This window comes from Leptonychotes weddellii, chromosome 6 (assembly GCF_054177405.1).
Source record: "Leptonychotes weddellii isolate Sample4059 chromosome 6, ASM5417740v2, whole genome shotgun sequence".
Classification (NCBI taxonomy): domain Eukaryota; kingdom Metazoa; phylum Chordata; class Mammalia; order Carnivora; family Phocidae; genus Leptonychotes; species Leptonychotes weddellii.
The window spans coordinates 61,968,551-61,987,056 of record NC_138374.1 but is presented as its reverse complement, the minus strand read 5'-3'; the positions used below and the strand labels follow the sequence as shown (position 1 = coordinate 61,987,056).

Here is an 18,506-nt window from a genome sequence, read left to right as displayed (position 1 = left end):
TATCATCTATCATCTATCAATATCTTATTGATTCTGTTTCTCTAGAGAACTCTAGAATTAAGGAAGAAAAAAAGAAAAGAAAAAACAAAGCCTAGACTCTTACACTAGCTAAACCAGGTTGGTACTGTGGTAGAATCACATGTTTCTCTTTCTCTCTCTCCTGTTTTGCTCTTTTGGATTCCAGCCTGCCTCCTTTAGGTGAGACCTTCTCTAAAATGTCTGAAGGTGTGGTTTAAACTGTGATGCACTAAATCAGTATAAGGGACTAGCACTGCTGAGTCTATTCCTGTACCCTATCCACAGGGGTTCACTTCGCCTACCTGGTCAATTCCTGTCACACTGTAGGCATGGCCCTTAATGAGACCAAAAGGTGTCCGGGCTTCAGATTCTGCAGCATTTCTGATCTAAAATGTGAAAAAAGCAGCGTTGGACCCATTGGGTAAGTCAAGCCTTCCCTACCTGCCCAGACCCAGCTCTGTGCCTGGCCTGGCCCCTTCTGCTCCCCCATGTGCCTGACGCATATAAGATCACCCCTAAGATGGTTAGCTGGGACATAGAGCAATTCCCAGTCTCTTACCAGGGTGAAGAGACCCTCATTCTGAGCTCAGACTCCAGGGAAAAGTTCACTTTTTTGCCCCCACACAGAGCAACTTGACCCCACCCCCCATCATGTAGCCCAGCACAAGATAGAGGTATGATCCCATACACCAAAGAGAGGATAAGAAGCATTTAACAGTCTCACACACAACCCTATGTCACAAACTTGGAAACACAGAGGAAAGGGATAATTTAGTAGCAAAGAAGATATTCCCAAGGTTAATGCAAGAGGAAACACAAAACTTGAATATGTTCTCTTAAAAAACAGGGTGAGGTAAAACTATACGTGTGTATGTTTGCATGCATAAAGATGTTGGAGAAAATACTGTTAGATTCCTATCTACTGATGTGAATGTTTTAATGCTATAGGAAGTAGAAAAAACAAGTTTCGGAAAAGTATGGAGTAAGACTCCATTTAGTAAAATCTATGGAGTAGGACTCCATTTAGTAAAATCAAACTGACTTCTCCTATGGTTTTGTATTTAGGCACATGCCCATATGTCTGAGTAAGGATGGGGGTGTGAAGGGCACACACTGGGTGTCCCAGGGCTGGGACTTGGGCAGGGGCATTGAAGTTTGCCTTTATAGATCTAGGATTGTTCCACCTGATACAGTAAGTGTGCCCTAACTTTGTAATTTGAAAAGCATTAAATTAAAGCTTTTGTTTTAATGAAAATACATAAACATTGACACCACTGCGCCTCCCCGCCGCCCCGCCCCGAAAGTTATGCTCCTGGTCTCGCCCAGCCAGGGCACCTGCTGGTCTACAGCCCGAGGGCAGTGCCAGGAATGTGAACACGCAAGTGAACGACTTACATCAATGGAGCAGCCCACCAGAGAGCCCCTCTTCAAGGCCTTCTCTAGAATCTCATAGAAGTTCTCTGGAGCCTCTTTAGTTGCAAAGGTCTCTGCTACACCCCCGGTGAAGTCTTCCATGGCCTCGATGGTGCTGCCCCCCTTCAGAGCCTCATAGCTCCCATTCAGCCTGTCTCGGAAGGAAGGCAGGGACGCCGCTGCAGGGAACAAGGAAGGCCACCAGGTGGCGCCCTTTGACCAGAGTTTTTCGAACTCTTCTAAGAACCATTGTCTGTCCTGGCCTTGCCCTGGGTTGGGTGGTGTGGAAGGAAGATGGGAAGCAGGGATTCAGCTTTACGCGGAGCTCCAAGGATCCTGGGCTCTCTATGAGACAGGCAGTGCAGTGTGGTGGTAAAGAGCGTGGACTCTGGTCCCCGACTGGCCGCGGGTGCAAGTGGCAGAGCCACCACTTGCAAACTGAGGGCTCCGGGGACAACTCGCTTACCTAGTGCTTCAGTTTCCAAATTTACAAAATGGGGGTGATGGGCGTATGCTCCCTCCCAGGACTGCTGTGAGGTGTAAATGAGGCTCGCCCGCCCTCCCTCCCTCCCTCTCCCTCATCTTACACAGAACAGGGAACAAGACTTGACCATGAGGGTGTTAGTTATACATAGACTGAGACAAAGTTGAGGATCTTTCTCTTCCGTTCTGGTCTCACATACTCACAACCATTTTTTCTCCACATAATGGTCTTTTTTATTAATATAATTAATATATTATTAATATAATATATTAATATAATATTATATTAATATAATATACAAATATAATAAATTAATATAATATAAACGTTTCCATTTAGAACGGTTTCAGATTTATAGAAAAGTTTGTAAACAGTAGAGTTCCCATATACTCCTCACCCAGTCTCCCCCAGGATTAACATCTTGGTACACTTGTTACAGTGACTGAACCCATACGTTATTATTATTAAAGTCTCTACTTTCTTCTTATTTCCTTAGTTTTTACCTATTATGCTCTGTTCCGAGATCCCACCCAGGATATCACATCACACTGAGTCCTCAAGCCCCCTCTTGGCTGTGACAGTGTCAGACTTTCCTTGTTTTCCATGACCTTGGCCATCTTGAGGAATACTGTCGGGTGTTTGTAGAATGTCTCTCGGCTGGGATCTGTCTGCTGTTTTTCTATTGATTAGACTGGGGTTATGGGTGTAGGGGAGGAAGACCACAGAAGTAACATGTCCTTCTCATCATGTTGTATCCAGGGTCCATACTGTCATCATGACCCATCGCTGTTGATAGTGAGGTCATGTCCATTAGGCTTCTCCACTGTAGTTACTTTCCCTCCCCCTGTCCACGCTGTCCTCTTTGGCAGGACACCATTATGAGCAGCCCTCCCTTCAGGAGCAGAGGGATTTGCTCCACCTTTAATTACTTGCAATTCTTCTACGTGCAAGATTTATTCTTTTCTCCAATTTATATTCAGTCATTTATTTATATCAATATGGACTCAGGGATATTTATTTTGTACTTTGGTTTATAATCCAAAGTACTTATTTTATTGCTCAAACTGTCCCAGCTTTGGCTACTTTCAGCCTCTTCAGCTGGTTCCTGCGTCCTGTTGACGTAACCCCACCAGTGTGTGTGTGTGTGTGTGTGTGTGTAAAACATGTTCTTTCACTTCTTGGTACTACAAGATGCTCTAGGCTCATCTGTGAGTTCCCCGGCCCAGTCCTAGAATCAACCTTGTCTCCAAGGATCTCTGGTTCCTTTCTTTGGAAAAACGGTATTAGAGACCAAGACCCGGGAAGTAGGGGTGCTTGTTCCTGTGGGGCTGCTGTTCTTTCTAGGCCCCCTGTGCTGACAAAGTGAGGAGATGATGTATGTACACCGACCCAGGATATATACATGTGTCTATCTGGAACGATCTCTATTAAAACGTGAGAGCAGCCTGAGTCTCCAGCCCTAACCCACGACCACAGGCATCATTCTAAGCCTCCTCCCCTTGCTTCTCTGTAACCTCCTCTCCAAAAGTGAGAAACCTAGCTCCACCACCTGCCATCCATCTCCTTAACTGTTCAACTCATTATATACATATAATGGTATCAGAATTGCTGTCCTTGCCCGTATGAGAAACAACTTAATCAGCCTGAGTAGAATGCTTCCTTTTGCTTTTAATCTGACAGACCCCATTCATGCCCACAGTTACTCAGGTCAGCTCCTTTTTCTCCTACCCCCGCAATGAGTTTGTTGCATAAATTTGCAATACAGTTAGATGAAATGCATGGTCTGCATTTCATCCTGGGATTCCTCATCCTTCTCTATGATTTTTAAATCTTCATGTATTAAGCTTCTTTCTTTGTGCTGTGAAGTTTTATGAGTTTGATAGATGAACGGTGTCACGTATTCACGATTACAGTATCATACAGAATAGTTTCACCACCCTTAAAAAGATCCCTTGTGCTCCACATATTCATCCCTACCTCGTCCTTCCCTCCACCTGAACCCCTGGCAACCACTGATCTTTTTCCTGTCTCCATAGTTTTGCTTTTTCCAGAATGTCATATCATTGGAATCATGCAGTATGCATGTAGTCTTCTCAGATTGGCTTCTTTCACTTAGCAATATGTATTTAAGATTCATCCATTTCTTTTCATGGCTTGATAGCTCATTTTTAAATCACTAAATAATGTTCCATTGCCTGGATGTACCACCATTTGTTTATCCATTCATCTTGAAGGACATCTTGTTTGCTTCCAGTTTTTGGCAATTATCAATAACGGTACAATAAATATTTGTGTGCAGCTTTTGCGTAGACACAAGTTTTTATCCAACTCATTTGGGTAAAAATGACTTTTTACCGGACTCATTTACCAAGGAGTGTGATTGCTGAACTATTAGGTAAGACTATGTTTAGTTTTATAAGGAACTGCCAAATGTCTTCCGAAATGGCTGAACCATTTCTCATTCGCACCACAAGTGAATGAGAGTTCCTCTTGCTCTACATCTTTGTCAGCAATTGGTGCTGCAAGTATGTAGTGGTATTTCACTATTGTTTTCATTTGCAATTTCCTAATGACAAATAATGTTGAGCATCTTTCCATGTGCTTATTTGCCATCTGGACATCTTTTTGTGGTGAGGTACATCCTAATCATTTTTGGCCTCTTTGAATGACCAAAAATTAAAGATTTTCTTTTTTAGGAAACTTATTCTTCACTCTTTGAGTGAATACCCTTCAAATTCCACTGGATCCCACCAGCTGGAATTCCTGACTCAAGCCTTTTCCACAGCTGCAGGGGGAGGATTTCCCTGGGCTGGGCTCACCGAGGATGAAGCCATGCCCGCCCAGCCCTGGAGAGCACAGGCACTGGCCCTGGAGAGGATCCTGCCGAGGTCTCCTGGTGGGGGACTCACCATGGGGTAGAGCTGGGGCTGGGCTGCCTGGCTGTCCTGTGCCCCTTTGCCCATCTGAAACCTGTCGGGTGCCTCGGAGGGGTGTGCATAGACTTAGCTGGAGCAGATGGGCATGGGGGGCAGGTAGTATACCTTTGGTTCTTCTTTGATGGCTTTAATTCTGTCCTGCTGATTTCAGGATCAATTAAACCTCCGTTTACCTTCACTTAATTTTGCCACTTGCCAGAGTTAGAAGCACATGTGTGCTTCCCAGTTCCCGTCTCTGAAGACAGGTTTCCCATGGCCTGAAGATCCGGGATGAGCCCAAGAGGGACTCCCAGGGGAGCTCTGCTGTCAGCTGAGCACAGAACTCAGGCTGCTTGGCCTTTTGCTGACAAGCTGACGGGCTGGACATCGAGAGTGCTGGTGGGAACCAAGGTCATCTGGCAGGCGATTAAAAATGTTTGGGTTCCACTTACCTTGAGCTTCCTCAGCTTGTTAAATCCACAGAGACAGAAATCAACATGGCGGTTGCCAGGGGCTGGGCGCGGGGGACGGGGGGTTGGAGTTTAGCAGGTGCAGAGTTTCAGTTTTGCAAGTTCTAGAGGTGGATGCTGGTGATGGTTGCACAACAGTGTGAATGTACTTAACGCCATTGAGCTGTACACTTAAAAATGATTAAAACGGTCCCTTTTACCACAGCCCAGATGTTTGAGCTATGACGGTGCTTGGTGGCAGGTTGGGAGAGACCAGTTCTGGTAACACATCCAGATTTTCCTCCGCCTACCCTCCCAGCTCTTTGGAAGGTCAGACACAGGGGGGACATGTGTCGCCACTCACTGAAACTCCCTGGAAAGGCCCCGGGGGTGGAGACCTGCTTCCTGGACAGCACCCCTCCTCCCCGGGCAGGGGGCACTCACTTGGCGTAGGCTTTTTCCAGCAAGGCGCTCCAGAACTCGCTGTGGTCGGCGGAGTGGAGGAAGATCAGGCGGTCCCTGAAGGTGGGCAGCCGGTCATCGATGACCACATCCAGCCACTCACTGTGCTGCCAGAACTGTTGGCCAGGACGGAGATGGAAAGCACAGGGGGTGAGTCCCAGGGGAGTCCAGCCCCGTCCGTGTATGTTTATCACTTGGCTCTTTCTCCCTCAGACCACACACTGCCCTTAGGGTCCTGAGGAAAATCACATGCAGGTCCCATGATGGGGCTACCTGGACTGTGTCCACTGAGCCACAGGCTGAGCACCCCACCCGCCGCGGACATCCACCTGAAGACCCCGTGTGGACCCATCAAAGCCGGGGGCGGCGGGACAGGGTCACACGCGGACACCGCGGGGTGGGCTGGGTTAGCTCTTCTGTCTCCCAAGAGAGGGGCGCAGTGTGGGGTTTGCTCTGCTCTTGCAACACCGCGGTTCTCTATACGCCCTTCCGTCAACTGGCTGCTGGGCGTCTTAATGTTCCTTCATCTTCAGTCCCTTCCTTGCCCGGGGGTGGAAACTCTCAGACTGACTTTTTTTTGGCCATTCACACAGAGAGAGAGAGGGGCTGTAATGGGGCAGGTGGACACTTGTGCTGGGCGTGCAGACACGAGGTGAGTGTGTGTGCATATATGTGTGTGTGTGTGCATGTGTTCACACACGTGTGTGCATGTGTTCACGTGCACTCGTGCATGTGCGTCTGAGTGCGTGCGTGTATCTGCGTGTGCGTTCCTTCTCACTCAGTTGGCCCGAGAGAGACACTAAGGTAAGAAGAAAGAGAAAGTAGAAAGAGGGGAGCACACGCAGGGGCTCCGGGAGCGGTCCATTTCCAGCTTTGCCGGGGCATCCCAAGCGGTTCCGTGTCAGTGATCCTGCCCCAGTCCGACCAAGCCGCCCAGCGTCTGGCCGAGGTTGTGTGTGTTTGAAGGAATATTCCCCCGGGCTCCCAGTGACGGGCTCTAAGGGGTGTGTTGGGAGGCGGCACGGCGTGGGACACTACAACCCCCCCCCCCAGCTGGGCTCCCGCTTGGGGGCTTCACCCTCCCAGCACGTGTCACTTCAGGCTTTCTTGGGGGCCTTTGTGACTTAGGGTTCCACGGACGCACTGCTCGGGGCTTCCCGAAGCAGGTGCAGGGTTGGGGGCAGTTCCGGGCTGGCCTTCCAGGGGGGCGCTCGCTCAGGGGCTCTTACAGGGCAGCACAGAGATGGCCCCACCGGCACCCTCACCCCCGCACTGTGGCTGAGGACAGGAGAGGAGCAGCGAGGGGGCCTCACTCCCAACGCCCCCTCCCAGACGTCAGCATGTGACTGACAGGCCCCCGACAGGGCAGCCCCAGCCGATCAGAGGCAGGGCAGCGGAGCACAACAGCGCAGGGAGGGAGTACTCAGACGGCCGGCCTTGGGGACGGAGGGGACAGTGTGGTGGCCCGGGAGGGGAAGGTGACCGTGCGGGGGCAGAAGTGCGTGCCAGCCCCATGCTGCCACCTTCCTAGGATCCCTTTTAGTTCTGCGAACCCCACAAGGTAGATATGAGTCCTCTTTCCAGACAGTGTGTGAAATCTGCCCGAGGAAACCCGCAGACGTACGGGGCAGGGCAGGCGTCAGTGTGAGCTGGGGCCCTTTGCAGGGGCTGCGGGGGAGGAGAGGACAGAGAACAGGGCCGTGAGCAAACCGGAAACCAGCTCCCAGGCAGGCCGTGCCCGGGGGGTGGCTCTGCGGGAGTCCCACGGGGGCGACGTGTGTCACCCCCTGACCTCCAGCAGGCGATGCCTCCATGCTTCTGTCCATTTCTACTTCTTACCCTCACTCACGTCTCCAAATCTGTATTTCTTCAATAAGGAGGATGTCCCAGTTTATGAGAAATAATCCAGTCCCAGGGAGGTAGAATTGTTTTAGGCCATTTATGCTAAAAGCATAAGCTGTTCCAAAGACTAAAACCCGTTGGCAAGGACGTCCAGACTTGCCACCATCGCACGTAAAGTCTTACTGTCTATTTTCCGGAAGGGCTCACCACGTCCTCCTCCCGCATTGAGAGGCGATCCCGTGACACAGCGCGGTTTGGGGTGCTGCTTTCAAGCAGATGGGGTCACATTCCTCCCAGGGTTACCGAGCAGCTGAAGAGGCTCATGACATCAGGCTGGACCCCAAAGAGCTAACACTTCCGGTCAAGGTTCCCTCTTACCTGGAAGTGGAATATTCCGGCATAACCGGGTCCAAAGCTTTGGTCCTGGGGGACGACTCTAGCCAGGGCATTGTCGTTCAGCGTCAGGGAGGCAATGGCAACTAATAACCAGCAGTCCCCTGCAAAACGAGAGCCAGACAGCACGGTTTTCACTGCCCACTCACAGTGAATGGGAAAACTCTATGCTGGAAGGAGAGGTGGGGCGTTCCAGATGTGGCCACATCTTTTCCGCATGTAGGAAAACGGACAGGATACCAACAGATACCTCTGTCCTTCCCTTCTGCCTCCCTTCCTGGCTCTTTCCGTGCCCGGTTTATCACGCACAGCTGCTGTTGTCCGGGCCATGCTATAGGACATGCTCACTTGGGTTTCAGACTGACGCTCCATTATGCATCAGCTCTGTGCATTTCCAGAGGCTTCCCCACCAGAGCGCCAAGGCTGCGGACGCTCGTGTCAGCGGGGCTGGGTGAGTAGGCATTTCGTAGCGACAGCCCAAGAAGTTGGGGGTCCTCAGAAATAGCCCCCCGTGGCGCCCGGGGAATGCATTTCTGGGACTGAGGCCTCCCCACAGCACAGACTCGGTTGAGTTAGAGATGAGAGTAGCTCCAGTTATTTTTCATTTTCAAGATTTGCTGACCGGTCTACTGATTTCTGCAGCCGTGACTTCACACTGACACACACCTGGAGGACAACTCCAAAGGGAAGTCAGACATCAGACAGCATTTTATCTGTGCTGTGCCAGCCTCTCGCACATATCCATTCGCCCGCCCTGAGGCTGGGACCAGCGCCTCTTGCCAGGGCTGCCTATGAGCTCCGTGTGAGCAGATACTTGCAAGTATCCATTTCCCCAACCTCTCTGTTTTATCTCTGATCTCTTTGTTGGCAGTAGATAACACCACCGTCATTGGAATTCTAGACCCCAGCACACTTAGCTTGGCTTCCTCGGGGTTCACATTTCTGGAAAATACCATACAGCCCACGACCCCTTTCTGACTGTTGTGCACAGGCAGGAGCGACTCTCAGAGGGTGTAGCATCAGGAAAGCTACTTGCAGAGTCACCCTGCTTCTGGCTTTCCCTAGAGTGTCACCGGGGGGAACATGCCAACTGGTTCCTCAAGCATCCACTGCTCTTAACAGCCTGGGGTCCGGCTTTGGGGAGATGCTAATGAGAAGGGACACAGAATCTTTCAGGATCATTTGTTCAGCAAACCTCACTGAGTGCTTCCCGGGGGGCGGGGGGCGGTTCCTGCTCTCAGCTCTGGGGTGGTCCTGGCCAGAGTCCGGGTGGAGGGGGCCCCCTGCTGTACACTGACCTCCTCCCGGTTCTTCTCCAAGTTAGATCTTTGCCCAATGTAGGAAAATGCGTTTCTTTTCCTAGAGCGCAGCACCTCGTGTCTATTCAGCCGGGAAGGCCCTGAGCTTTTGAAGGGGGGCATTCAGAAGCCAGTGCTATTCATACAATTTAAAGCAAAGGAAAAAACTCAACAACAAAGCAATATGGCTTTATCTCTCTGCTGGGCCTGTGTGGATGCATGGCATTGCCCAGAAGAGGGTACCCTCTGAAGGTCAGTTCGTCAGGCAGCAGGGTGGACAAGAGCATGCAAGGGGCTGCTAGCTAGCTGGGAGGGACTGGCGATGGTGTTGGTCATGTTATAGCTCTTATTTTGGGTGTCAGGCTCACCGCCCTTCATTTTATTGTTGTCCTTCTTGGCTTATCCAGATGTTATGTACAGTATTTGGAAGTAATAAAAGTGTTACAAAATGGGGCGCCTGAGTGGCTCTGTTGGTTGAGCGTCTGCCTTTGGTTCAGGTCATGATCCCAGGGTCCTGGGATTGAGCCCCACATGGTCATGGTCAGGCTCCCCGCTCAGTGGAGAGTCTGCTTCTCCCTCTCCCTCTGCCCACCCTCCGACTCGTGCTCTCTCTGTCTCTCAAATAAATAAAATTTTTTTAAAGTGTTACAAAATAATAGTTATATTCAACACCAACCAAGGTTAAATATGCAGTTGGAATTCCAAATAGATACTTGCACTCATGCCACAAACGAAAACCTTGAAACACAAAGGAGCCTATACAATGCCTTTTTATCGAATAGCAACATAGGGAGAAGGCAGGGGCCGGGGAGGGGGCAGTGAGGGGAGGCAGAGGAAGAGTCTGGAGGGAGAGATGAGAGAGGAGATGAGGAAGGGGCAGGCAGAGTCTCCCAGAGAAGGCTGACCCCCAACAAATGAAGACCAATCTGGATGTAATTTTTTTTCAAAAGGTCAAAGTCATAGCTAGGATGTGTAATTCTATCATCTGTGTACAGTTGACCCTTGAGCAACATGGGGGAAGGGGCACTGACCCCCACCCCCAACCCACCACACAGTCGGAAATCCACGTATAACTTTTGACCCTCCCAAAACTTCACAGCCAGTAGCCTTACTGGTAACCTAGTCAATTAACATGTATTTTGTATGCTCTATATATTCTGTACTGCATTCCTACAATAAGAATGCAGCGAAAAGAAAATGTTAGTAGGAAAATCCTAAGGAAGGGAAAATCCACTGACAGTAAGATACTGTGTTATTCAAAAAAGTCCATGGGGGCGCCTGGGTGGTTCAGTCGTTAAGCGTCTGCCTTCGGCTCAGCTCATGATCCCGTGGTCCTGGGATCGAGCCCCACGTCAGGCTCCCTGCTCGGCGGGAAGCCTGCTTCTCTCTCTCCCACTCCCTCTGCTTGTGTTCCCTCTTTCGCTGTGTCTCTCTCTGTCAAATAAATAAAATCTTTAAAAAAAAAAAATCCATGTATAAGTGGATCCGTGTTGTTCAAGGACCAACTGTATCATGGATCAATCTGTTGATCTATCATCAACTATCATCACTCTAGGTCTGTGACTCTGGGTTCTTGGTTTGGGGTAGCTGGTTGGTGAGCACGGTGGTAACTCAGCTGTAGGCCAGGCCTCATAAGCTAACCCACTGGTGGGTTTTTTTTTGTTTTTAAGATTTTATTCATTTATTTACAGAGAGAGAGGGACGCTAGAGAAAGAACACAAGCCGGGGGAGTGGGAGAGGGAGAAGCAGGCTTCCCGCCAAGTAGGGAGCCCGATATGGGGCTTGATCCCAGGACTCTGGGATCATGACCTGAGCTGAAGGCAGCCGCTTAACCAACTGAGCCACCCAGGCGCCCCTTTTTTGGGTTTTTGAGGAGGTCTTTTTTTTTTTTTTTCCATAGATAGAATAAAGGTAAACTCACTCCAATTTGGGGCTAAATCCTGAAATGCAAGGCCCACTTTAACAGACTTGGGGGCACTCTCAGGTTAATTTTAGGAAGGAGACTGTGAAACTCCAGGGGGGGACCCCCCAAAGTCTGAGCCCCTGGTGCCCTGTGGCATAATGGTTAAGAGCAAGTTCAGATCCTGACTACCTCGCTATCAGTCCTGTGATTTACGTTACTCAGCCTCCCTCAGCTTCGGTGTCTCATCTGTAAAATAGGAAGGGTGACCAGGACGGAGATCCAGGGACCGAGTTAATGCATGCATGTGTTAGCCGTGTCACGGTGCGGGGAGCCAGAACAGCGCCGCGGGGTATCTCCGTTCTCTGTGAACTGAGCCCCACACTGCAGCACACCCACCCCCAGGGGTACAAGAGTGCAAGGAGCCTGGAGGCCCCGGGGCTCCATCCGGGTGGGGGCAGACTGGCAGACTGGGAGGGAAGAGAGGAGGAAGTAGCCGGTGGTAGCAGTCATATTCTCCCAGACCCTGTGCCCCTCGGGGGTCCCATGTTGCTCTTGCCATGGGGGCAGCTCAGAGGCCCTGTCCTGCTGGCCCCAGGGGTGCTTGTTCCAACCCCCTCTCTCCGTGCCCCATCCCCTCACACTTACCAAGCTCCCCCTGGCAGATATCTGTCCTGGTGGCCCCTCCAAGAATGAATTCCGGGTTTTTCACTATTTCCTGGAAGAACAAAGGCGTTACTGGGCCATTGTGATTGGAGCGGGCTCGGGGTCTCTCTCTCTTCTGGGAGCAGAGGGCTTTTTCCAGTGGAGGGGTGCCACAAACCTGGGCCTGTCTCTGGTAGATGGCACCCCCTGGGGATAGATCCTGCCTTCTGGGCAGCCCCTCAGCGCTGGACGAACAACGGACCATGAACTGAAGATTCCCATTGTCACTCAGGCCCTGGGCTAGCAGTCGGGGCGGGGCGGGGGCAGGGCATGAGTTCGAATCCTGACTCTCCGCTTATGGGCATTGTACCCTCTGTGGGCTTCAAATTCCTCATCTTAAAATGAGGTAATACACACACCACAGACCAGTGCCTAGGATTAAATACAAATTCATGCTCGCCCACCCAGCTGCTTTCTTTTTTAAAATATGCATTGTGTGTATATATATATATATATATATACACACATTATATAGTGGGAGATACATGCACATATCTCTCATGTAACTTTACCTCAGTGCATTACATATATTTTATTCTATATTGCACATAATTATATTATTATGTGTACATAATTACTTATATATACATATAGAGAGAGAAAGAGATACTATAAAGCATTAACAAAAAAGTGTTTAAAGCAATTGTATAAAATTCGTCTATTCTTTATATTTTGCTGAGTCATTAGTCTCCATTCCTGACAGGGACTAAGGCGAAGAACAAGAGAGAGGGAGTCCCTGCCCTCCTGAGTTGCTGAGGGACTGGGGGCCAGACCATGAACAGAGGCATGGACATCCAAGTTCAGGAGCGGTAAGTTCCAGGATGGAAAGTAATAGTGTGGGACGGGGGCTGTGTGGGGGCTGGAGCAGTCAGGGAGGTCCTCCTGGGGAAGCAGACAGTTGAGTAGGGAGTCACGTGAGGGTCCAGGGAGAGGAAACAACAAATCATCAGACATAGAGGAAAGTTCTGACACACAGCAGATGCTCGGTCGTTTTAAGAGGATCTGAACGGGGGCGCCTGGGTGGCTCAGTCGTTGGGCGTCTGCCTTAGGCTCAGGTCATGATCTCGGGGTCCTGGGATCGAGCCCCGCATCGGGCTCCCTGCTCGGCGGGAAGCCTGCTTCTCCCTCTCCCACTCCCCCTGCTTGTATTCCCTCTCTCGCTGTGTCTCTGTCAAATAAATAAATAAAATCTTTAAAAAAAAAAAAAAAAAAGAGGATCTGAATGCAGGCCGAGTGAGGGGTTTTTCCCACCTCTTTCCAGAAACAGGACTGGAGCAGGAGACCTCACCAGTACCTGGGTGGTGGCCTAGGGGACAGCTCTGCCCTGAACGGTCTTCCTCAAGCTCCCCGGGACCTTACTTCTCCTCTGGTCTGCGTCCAAAGTATCAGCAGGAGGATGGCGATTTCTTTGCAGGAAGGGGGATTGCTTAAGACGAAGAGCCAACGTGTAAAATGACGGCGCTCTCCCTGCAGCCCCTGGGATGTGCCGGCCTCGTGGAGCGATGGACACCCCGGACATCTGCCCAGAGAGCACTGCGTGGGCTTATGTGTTTTTCCAGTGTTTCAGTAAACTGGGCCAGGAGAATCTCTGAACACTGTGCCATCAGCTCACCACAAGCCCAGGCGTGGCAGGGGTCCGACCGACACCCCGAATGCCGGCTCCTGAAGGGCAGGCAGGGCCATGGATGGGGATGGGGGCAGCTCCTCTGGGCCAGTCTCCTGGCCCGTGCAGACCCTCTCACACGGCTCTCCCGACTCCTCTTCCTCAGGTGTTTGCAGGTGGCTCCGGACCAGGCCAGTGGGAAGGTGCAAACCGACCAGGAAAACGTGCTCCCCTCAGGAGCCCTCCCCGATGAGCAGAGGGGCTCTGGGCGCGCCATCTAGCTTCTCCAGGCTATGTCTCCATCTGTCATGTGAGGCCACCTTCCTCCGTCGTGGACATTTGGGGCCAGGTGCACAATGTGTACTGGAGCCCCTGCTCCCAAGGGCCCCCCAGGAGCTCCCACGGCAGCCAGCCCCTATCGGGGGAGCGCAGCAGGGTTCCAGCCAGCAAAACTCCCACCGCCCCGGCCCCATCCCAATCTCTGACTCCGAAGGCGGGCGGACCCCGCCCAGCAGGCTGTCGCAGACGTGGGCCTCTGGAGGCCAGATGGGCTGTGGGCGAGGAGGCCCCCCCGCCCCCCCTCGTGGCCCTCCCCTCCCCCGCCTTCGGCTGGCCCATCCTGCCAACAGCACCAACTGGGCCAACAGCTGCCACTGCCTCTCGGCTCCATCTTGCAGCTAGCTGTTTTTGTCCAGGAGAGTTTTACCAAATTGCCTCAAACTGTGGATGGATGGAGAAAAATACAGAAGGAGAAAACTCAGAAAGTCTCACCAAGTGAACAGGAATGAGCCATCAGGTGTGAAGTTGTGAGCTCCCCGGACACGTGGCTGATACAGGGGTCTGTCCAGCGTTCCTGGGAGTCAGTGAATCCGCGCGGGGTCCGTGAATGTTCAGGCCGAAGGGGCGGCCCCGCGGCCACCGGCCATGTGGCCGCGAGCGCCGACAGATGTGGGTCTCAGGCGCAGGGAGCATGTGACGGGCGCCCGTCTGACATGCGTATTGGTTCCGTGTGTGCTCTGGATGCATTGCGCTTGGGCCTGGACGGCCTGCGTGTGTGGTGCCCAGGGGTACGTTTGTTCTTGCGAAATGCTGTTTGGGGGCTTGAGGATGAGGGTTACCTGTTACTGTCCTGGGACAGGAAGATCAGAGGAGTCTCGACAAACCCGAAGCGAACCCAGACAGAGGACTAGGCGTCCCGGAATGTTCCCTCTTGGGGCCTGTTCTGTTCACTTCGTACATCATCAGGGGCTCAGCCACGCACATAGACTTTTCTTTACTTAGTCATTAATTTGAACGGGGAGAAGCCGCGTTTGTAACGAGTTTGGAGGGGCTGGGCCCTACGACCGGCAGCTGTGTGCTACCCAGGGCTGTGAAGACGCGTGGGGATACGGGGGTGTCTCTGGAGGCACAGAGTGGCAGGCCCGGTGTGCAGGGCAGTCTCAGCCAGGGGGCCGTCAGCCTGGGCTAGAGGGGTATGAGCGTCTTCAGCAAAGAGGTACCCTGGGTTTAGGCTGAGAAGTTAGGGAGGGAATTGCATAGGAGAAAGCAGAAAGGATGCAGGCAGACAGGGAGGCGAGGAGGAAAAGGCCGAAGGAAGCGCTTGTGAGCTAAGGAAGTCAGGCTGCGGGCCCAGGAAGGCAGGCCCTTGGCTGCACCCCAGACCCACTCCTCCCCACTCCGACACACAGCCCTTTCCAAGAGGCCCACTGGAGGGGATTCCCCCTCCTCTCCCAGCGGAGCCTATCGCCCCACCCCCGCTGCAGGCCCCCAGGGGCTCGCCCTCGGTGTGCGCCTTGCCCGGGGCTCTCTGGAGGGTGGGCCCGGCTGCCCACTGCCCTCTGGTGTCCTCCTGACTTTTCTGATTCCAGCCGCTCTGGTGCTCATGCCCCCGCCCGCGAGCACAGCTGTGTTTGACAAGAAGGTGGTGCTGGGAAGTGCAGCACGGTCCCCCTGGGCAGCTCGGCACTTGCTGCCCGAACGTGCACCACCTAAGTGCTGAGCAGACATGCAAACAGCACCCAAGCCACAAAAGCCTTCTGGAGGGACACTGGCAACGCTTAGCCTTTCCCTCCTGCCGCCCGCCCACCTGCACACAGGGGACGCTGGCCCTCCATCCTGCAAGAGGAATCTCAATCCTCACCCCCACCCAGCCCCTCGCTGCTGACTTCACACAAGTCTGTCAGAAGTCTGCAAAACCCCTAGCCCCTCGGATTGCAAACAGACGGGGCTGTTTCTGGGAGTGAGTACAGAAGGGACCATCTCAGGGGCACACAAAGGGAAAGGCAGAACGGATTCTGAGAATGAATCCATGGGAAGGACAGCAACAGTAGACCTGAGTTGAGGTAAATAAAGAAATCGTTCTGCCCTTGGTCGCGGGTGGAGGGCCCCCGAGTGGATGGCGGCCTCACCCATCCTTTGGGGCAACCCCGAGAGAGATCAGTAGTGAGGATGACCACTTCCTAGAGCTGGGATTTGGGACTCTGGACTCCCTTGGGGGTCTGGGTGGTCCTTGCTCCACTCCACATGCGGGAACAAAGGCGTTCTCCATGCTGGCCTGTGTGCAGACAGCTTTTCTGTTGGAGAAACTCCAACTTCGGCAAAGAGAAGGTGAGTCGAACGCGGCGGCGGAATCACACGTTAAGCCAGTGGGTGGCGGTGCAGACCGCAAGGCAGGGCGCCCTCCTCCAGTGGGGAGGGGACAGTCGGGTTACAAGCATGGTCCTGTATGTGCTGCCTGGCAAACACAGTCAGGGATACCCATCTACGGGCTCCTTTCTGCCCGCTCTACATGCTAACACGGGAATCCCTGTAACAGCCCCGCAAGGGAAGCAGCATTATAACCCCCCTTTTGTGGAAGAGGAAAGTGAGGCTCTGTGTGGTGCATGGCCTGGATCCCCCGCAGCGGGGAGGGGCTCGGCTCGTTCCCTCTGTTGGGGCTGCTGAAAAAGCTACCTTTTCCAAGGTCATGGCTCTCGGGGTTACTGCATCCAGTGACTCATCGGTGAGGGCACAGACACAGGTGACGCTGTCCCCCCGACACAAGACGACTCTGACGGTCCATCCTAGGCCAGGGCACCCCGTGCAACTGGCTGAGGGCTTTGTGGGGCCATTTATGGGGCCACATGACAGCCCAGAGGCTCCATCTGCCCATTCCTGCTCCCCGTCCGGCCGCAGGTGTTGATCCTGAGAGTGCCTGTGATAAACGTCCTGCGGGCGCTGTTTGTGTGGGGTCCAGAGAGGAGGTCATGTAGCCGTCGGTGGCATTGCTCTGGGGTGACACCCGTAATAGCAATCATGACATCAGCTGCCACTTACTGCGGACTGTTGCTGGACATTGGATCTACATTGGTCGTTTCTGTTCCCGTTTCACAGGGGAGGGGACTGAGGCTCCGGGGAGTTAAGTACCAGGACCAGAGTCGCAGGACAAATCAGTGGCAGGGTGGGACCAGCACTCAGGGCCTCACCTTTTGTTCAGTCCTCTTTGTGCTCTCCTTGTCCATAGCAACCTCTCCCCATAGGGGCCCCACCTGGAAGGTGTCGCCACCTGGAAGGAATGATAGCCAGCGGCGCCCAGGCGGAGGTCAAGGCCTGACTAATCCAGCACAGCAAATATTGACTCCTTGTGGGAGGCACCAGCTGGTGCCCCTGGGGACCATCACCTCCAGACTGTTGGGGGTGGGGCAGCTCGGACGCTGGCTCCCCTCTGGGAAGGGAGATGCGTGGTTTGGGGAGAGAGGCCCTGCTTCCCGAGTGTTCTATCCATCACATATGTACTGAGCACTTGCTGCGTGAGTGTCCATCCACACTGAACATCCTGGGCTGCAGCCAGAAGCTACGGGCACCCCACATGCATCCCAGCAGCCTCAGCACACGGGGCAAGACTGCCTCCCACCCAGCTCTGCATGTTTGCCTTTGGGTTCCCATAGAACGTGTCACCTGAGACTTGTCTCCCATTCACCACTTAATGACAAGCCCCTCTCTGGCTCTGGGTTCTCGTCCCAGGCTCACCTCGGTGGGAGTCAGAGAGCTGGGGATGGGGTGTAGCCAGACACCCTGGGCACGGCCCCGGGGCCATCCCTGGCTTGCTGTGCGTGCCCTCTGCATGTCATTCCCTCTGCAAACTGCATAGCATCTCAACAGTGGACTTGGCAGATGTGCTTGGCAGATGTGTCTGTGTGTAGCCCACCCACCCAGCCCCTCCTCTCCTTGCTCCCTTCTGCCAGGCTGCTGAGCCCACACCCCTGCCTGCCACCCCCACCACTTCCTCTTACACTCACCCCTGGCCGTTTCCACACGAAGGGGATCTGGGGCCTCTCTCTATAGAAGAGAGAGGAGCTGTTGGCTGGGAAGTCTGCATCCTCAAACAGGACTCCCTTCTGCACGCACTCCTGCCTCAGTTGCTCGAAGCTCTGGCCTGAGGAGTGGGTGATGCGGGCATCCTTGGGAACCGGGTGCTTCTGGGGCCCTGGGGCCCGATAGAGGTAAGGCATGGCTGCTCCCCTGCTGGGGGGCTCAGGTCGACAAGATGACTGTACTAGTCAAGAAGGAGCCAGCTCAGGGAAACCAGGGCTCAGTGGCCCTTGGCCTCTTCCTGTTTGCCTGGGAACCTCCCTGTGAAGACTAAAATGAGGCACACCCTGATGGCAAACTGTAGAGAGAGCTCTCTGCCCTCCCAGGGGCTCCTGCAGACCCAGAGGGAGCAGTGAGCCTGGGCCAATTCCAGGCAGGGGCAGCAAACTCTGCTTAATGCTCTGGGGAGACTCCGTGGGAGAGAGAGGATTGCTTTATGGGAAAAAAGAGCAAGAAACCAAATCGGTCTGGGAGGTGGCAGGCAGTGTTTGCTTTGCGGGAGGAGAGTGTACTGTGTGGTCTTGAATCACATCTGAAGTCAGAGAACTGCAGGGTTTTGTAGTCGGAAGGGAGCTTAGTGAACCGTCATGACACCTATTACATGAACCGAGCTTACCCAGCTCTTTCTCAGACCACCTCATTTTGATTTAGAGCAGGGGTCTGCAAACTTTTTC

The 18,506-nt window shown here is 53.0% G+C and overlaps 1 protein-coding gene across 1 annotated transcript in view; it reads right to left on the bottom strand.

Moving 5' to 3' along the window:
* CAPN9 (calpain 9) overlaps window positions 1-18,199 on the bottom strand; it is a 44,274-nt gene extending 26,075 nt beyond the window's left edge. Inside the window, exons 1-6 of the mRNA XM_081824260.1 lie at window positions 17,760-18,199; window positions 11,823-11,892; window positions 7,962-8,080; window positions 5,724-5,857; window positions 1,414-1,582; window positions 321-404 (exon numbers count right to left, since the gene is read on the bottom strand). Coding sequence (XP_081680386.1) covers window positions 321-404; window positions 1,414-1,582; window positions 5,724-5,857; window positions 7,962-8,080; window positions 11,823-11,892; window positions 17,760-17,972 — 789 coding nt within the window. The 5' untranslated portion in view covers window positions 17,973-18,199. The remainder of the gene's footprint in view (window positions 1-320; window positions 405-1,413; window positions 1,583-5,723; window positions 5,858-7,961; window positions 8,081-11,822; window positions 11,893-17,759) is intronic.
* Between the last annotated feature and the right edge of the window lie 307 nt (window positions 18,200-18,506).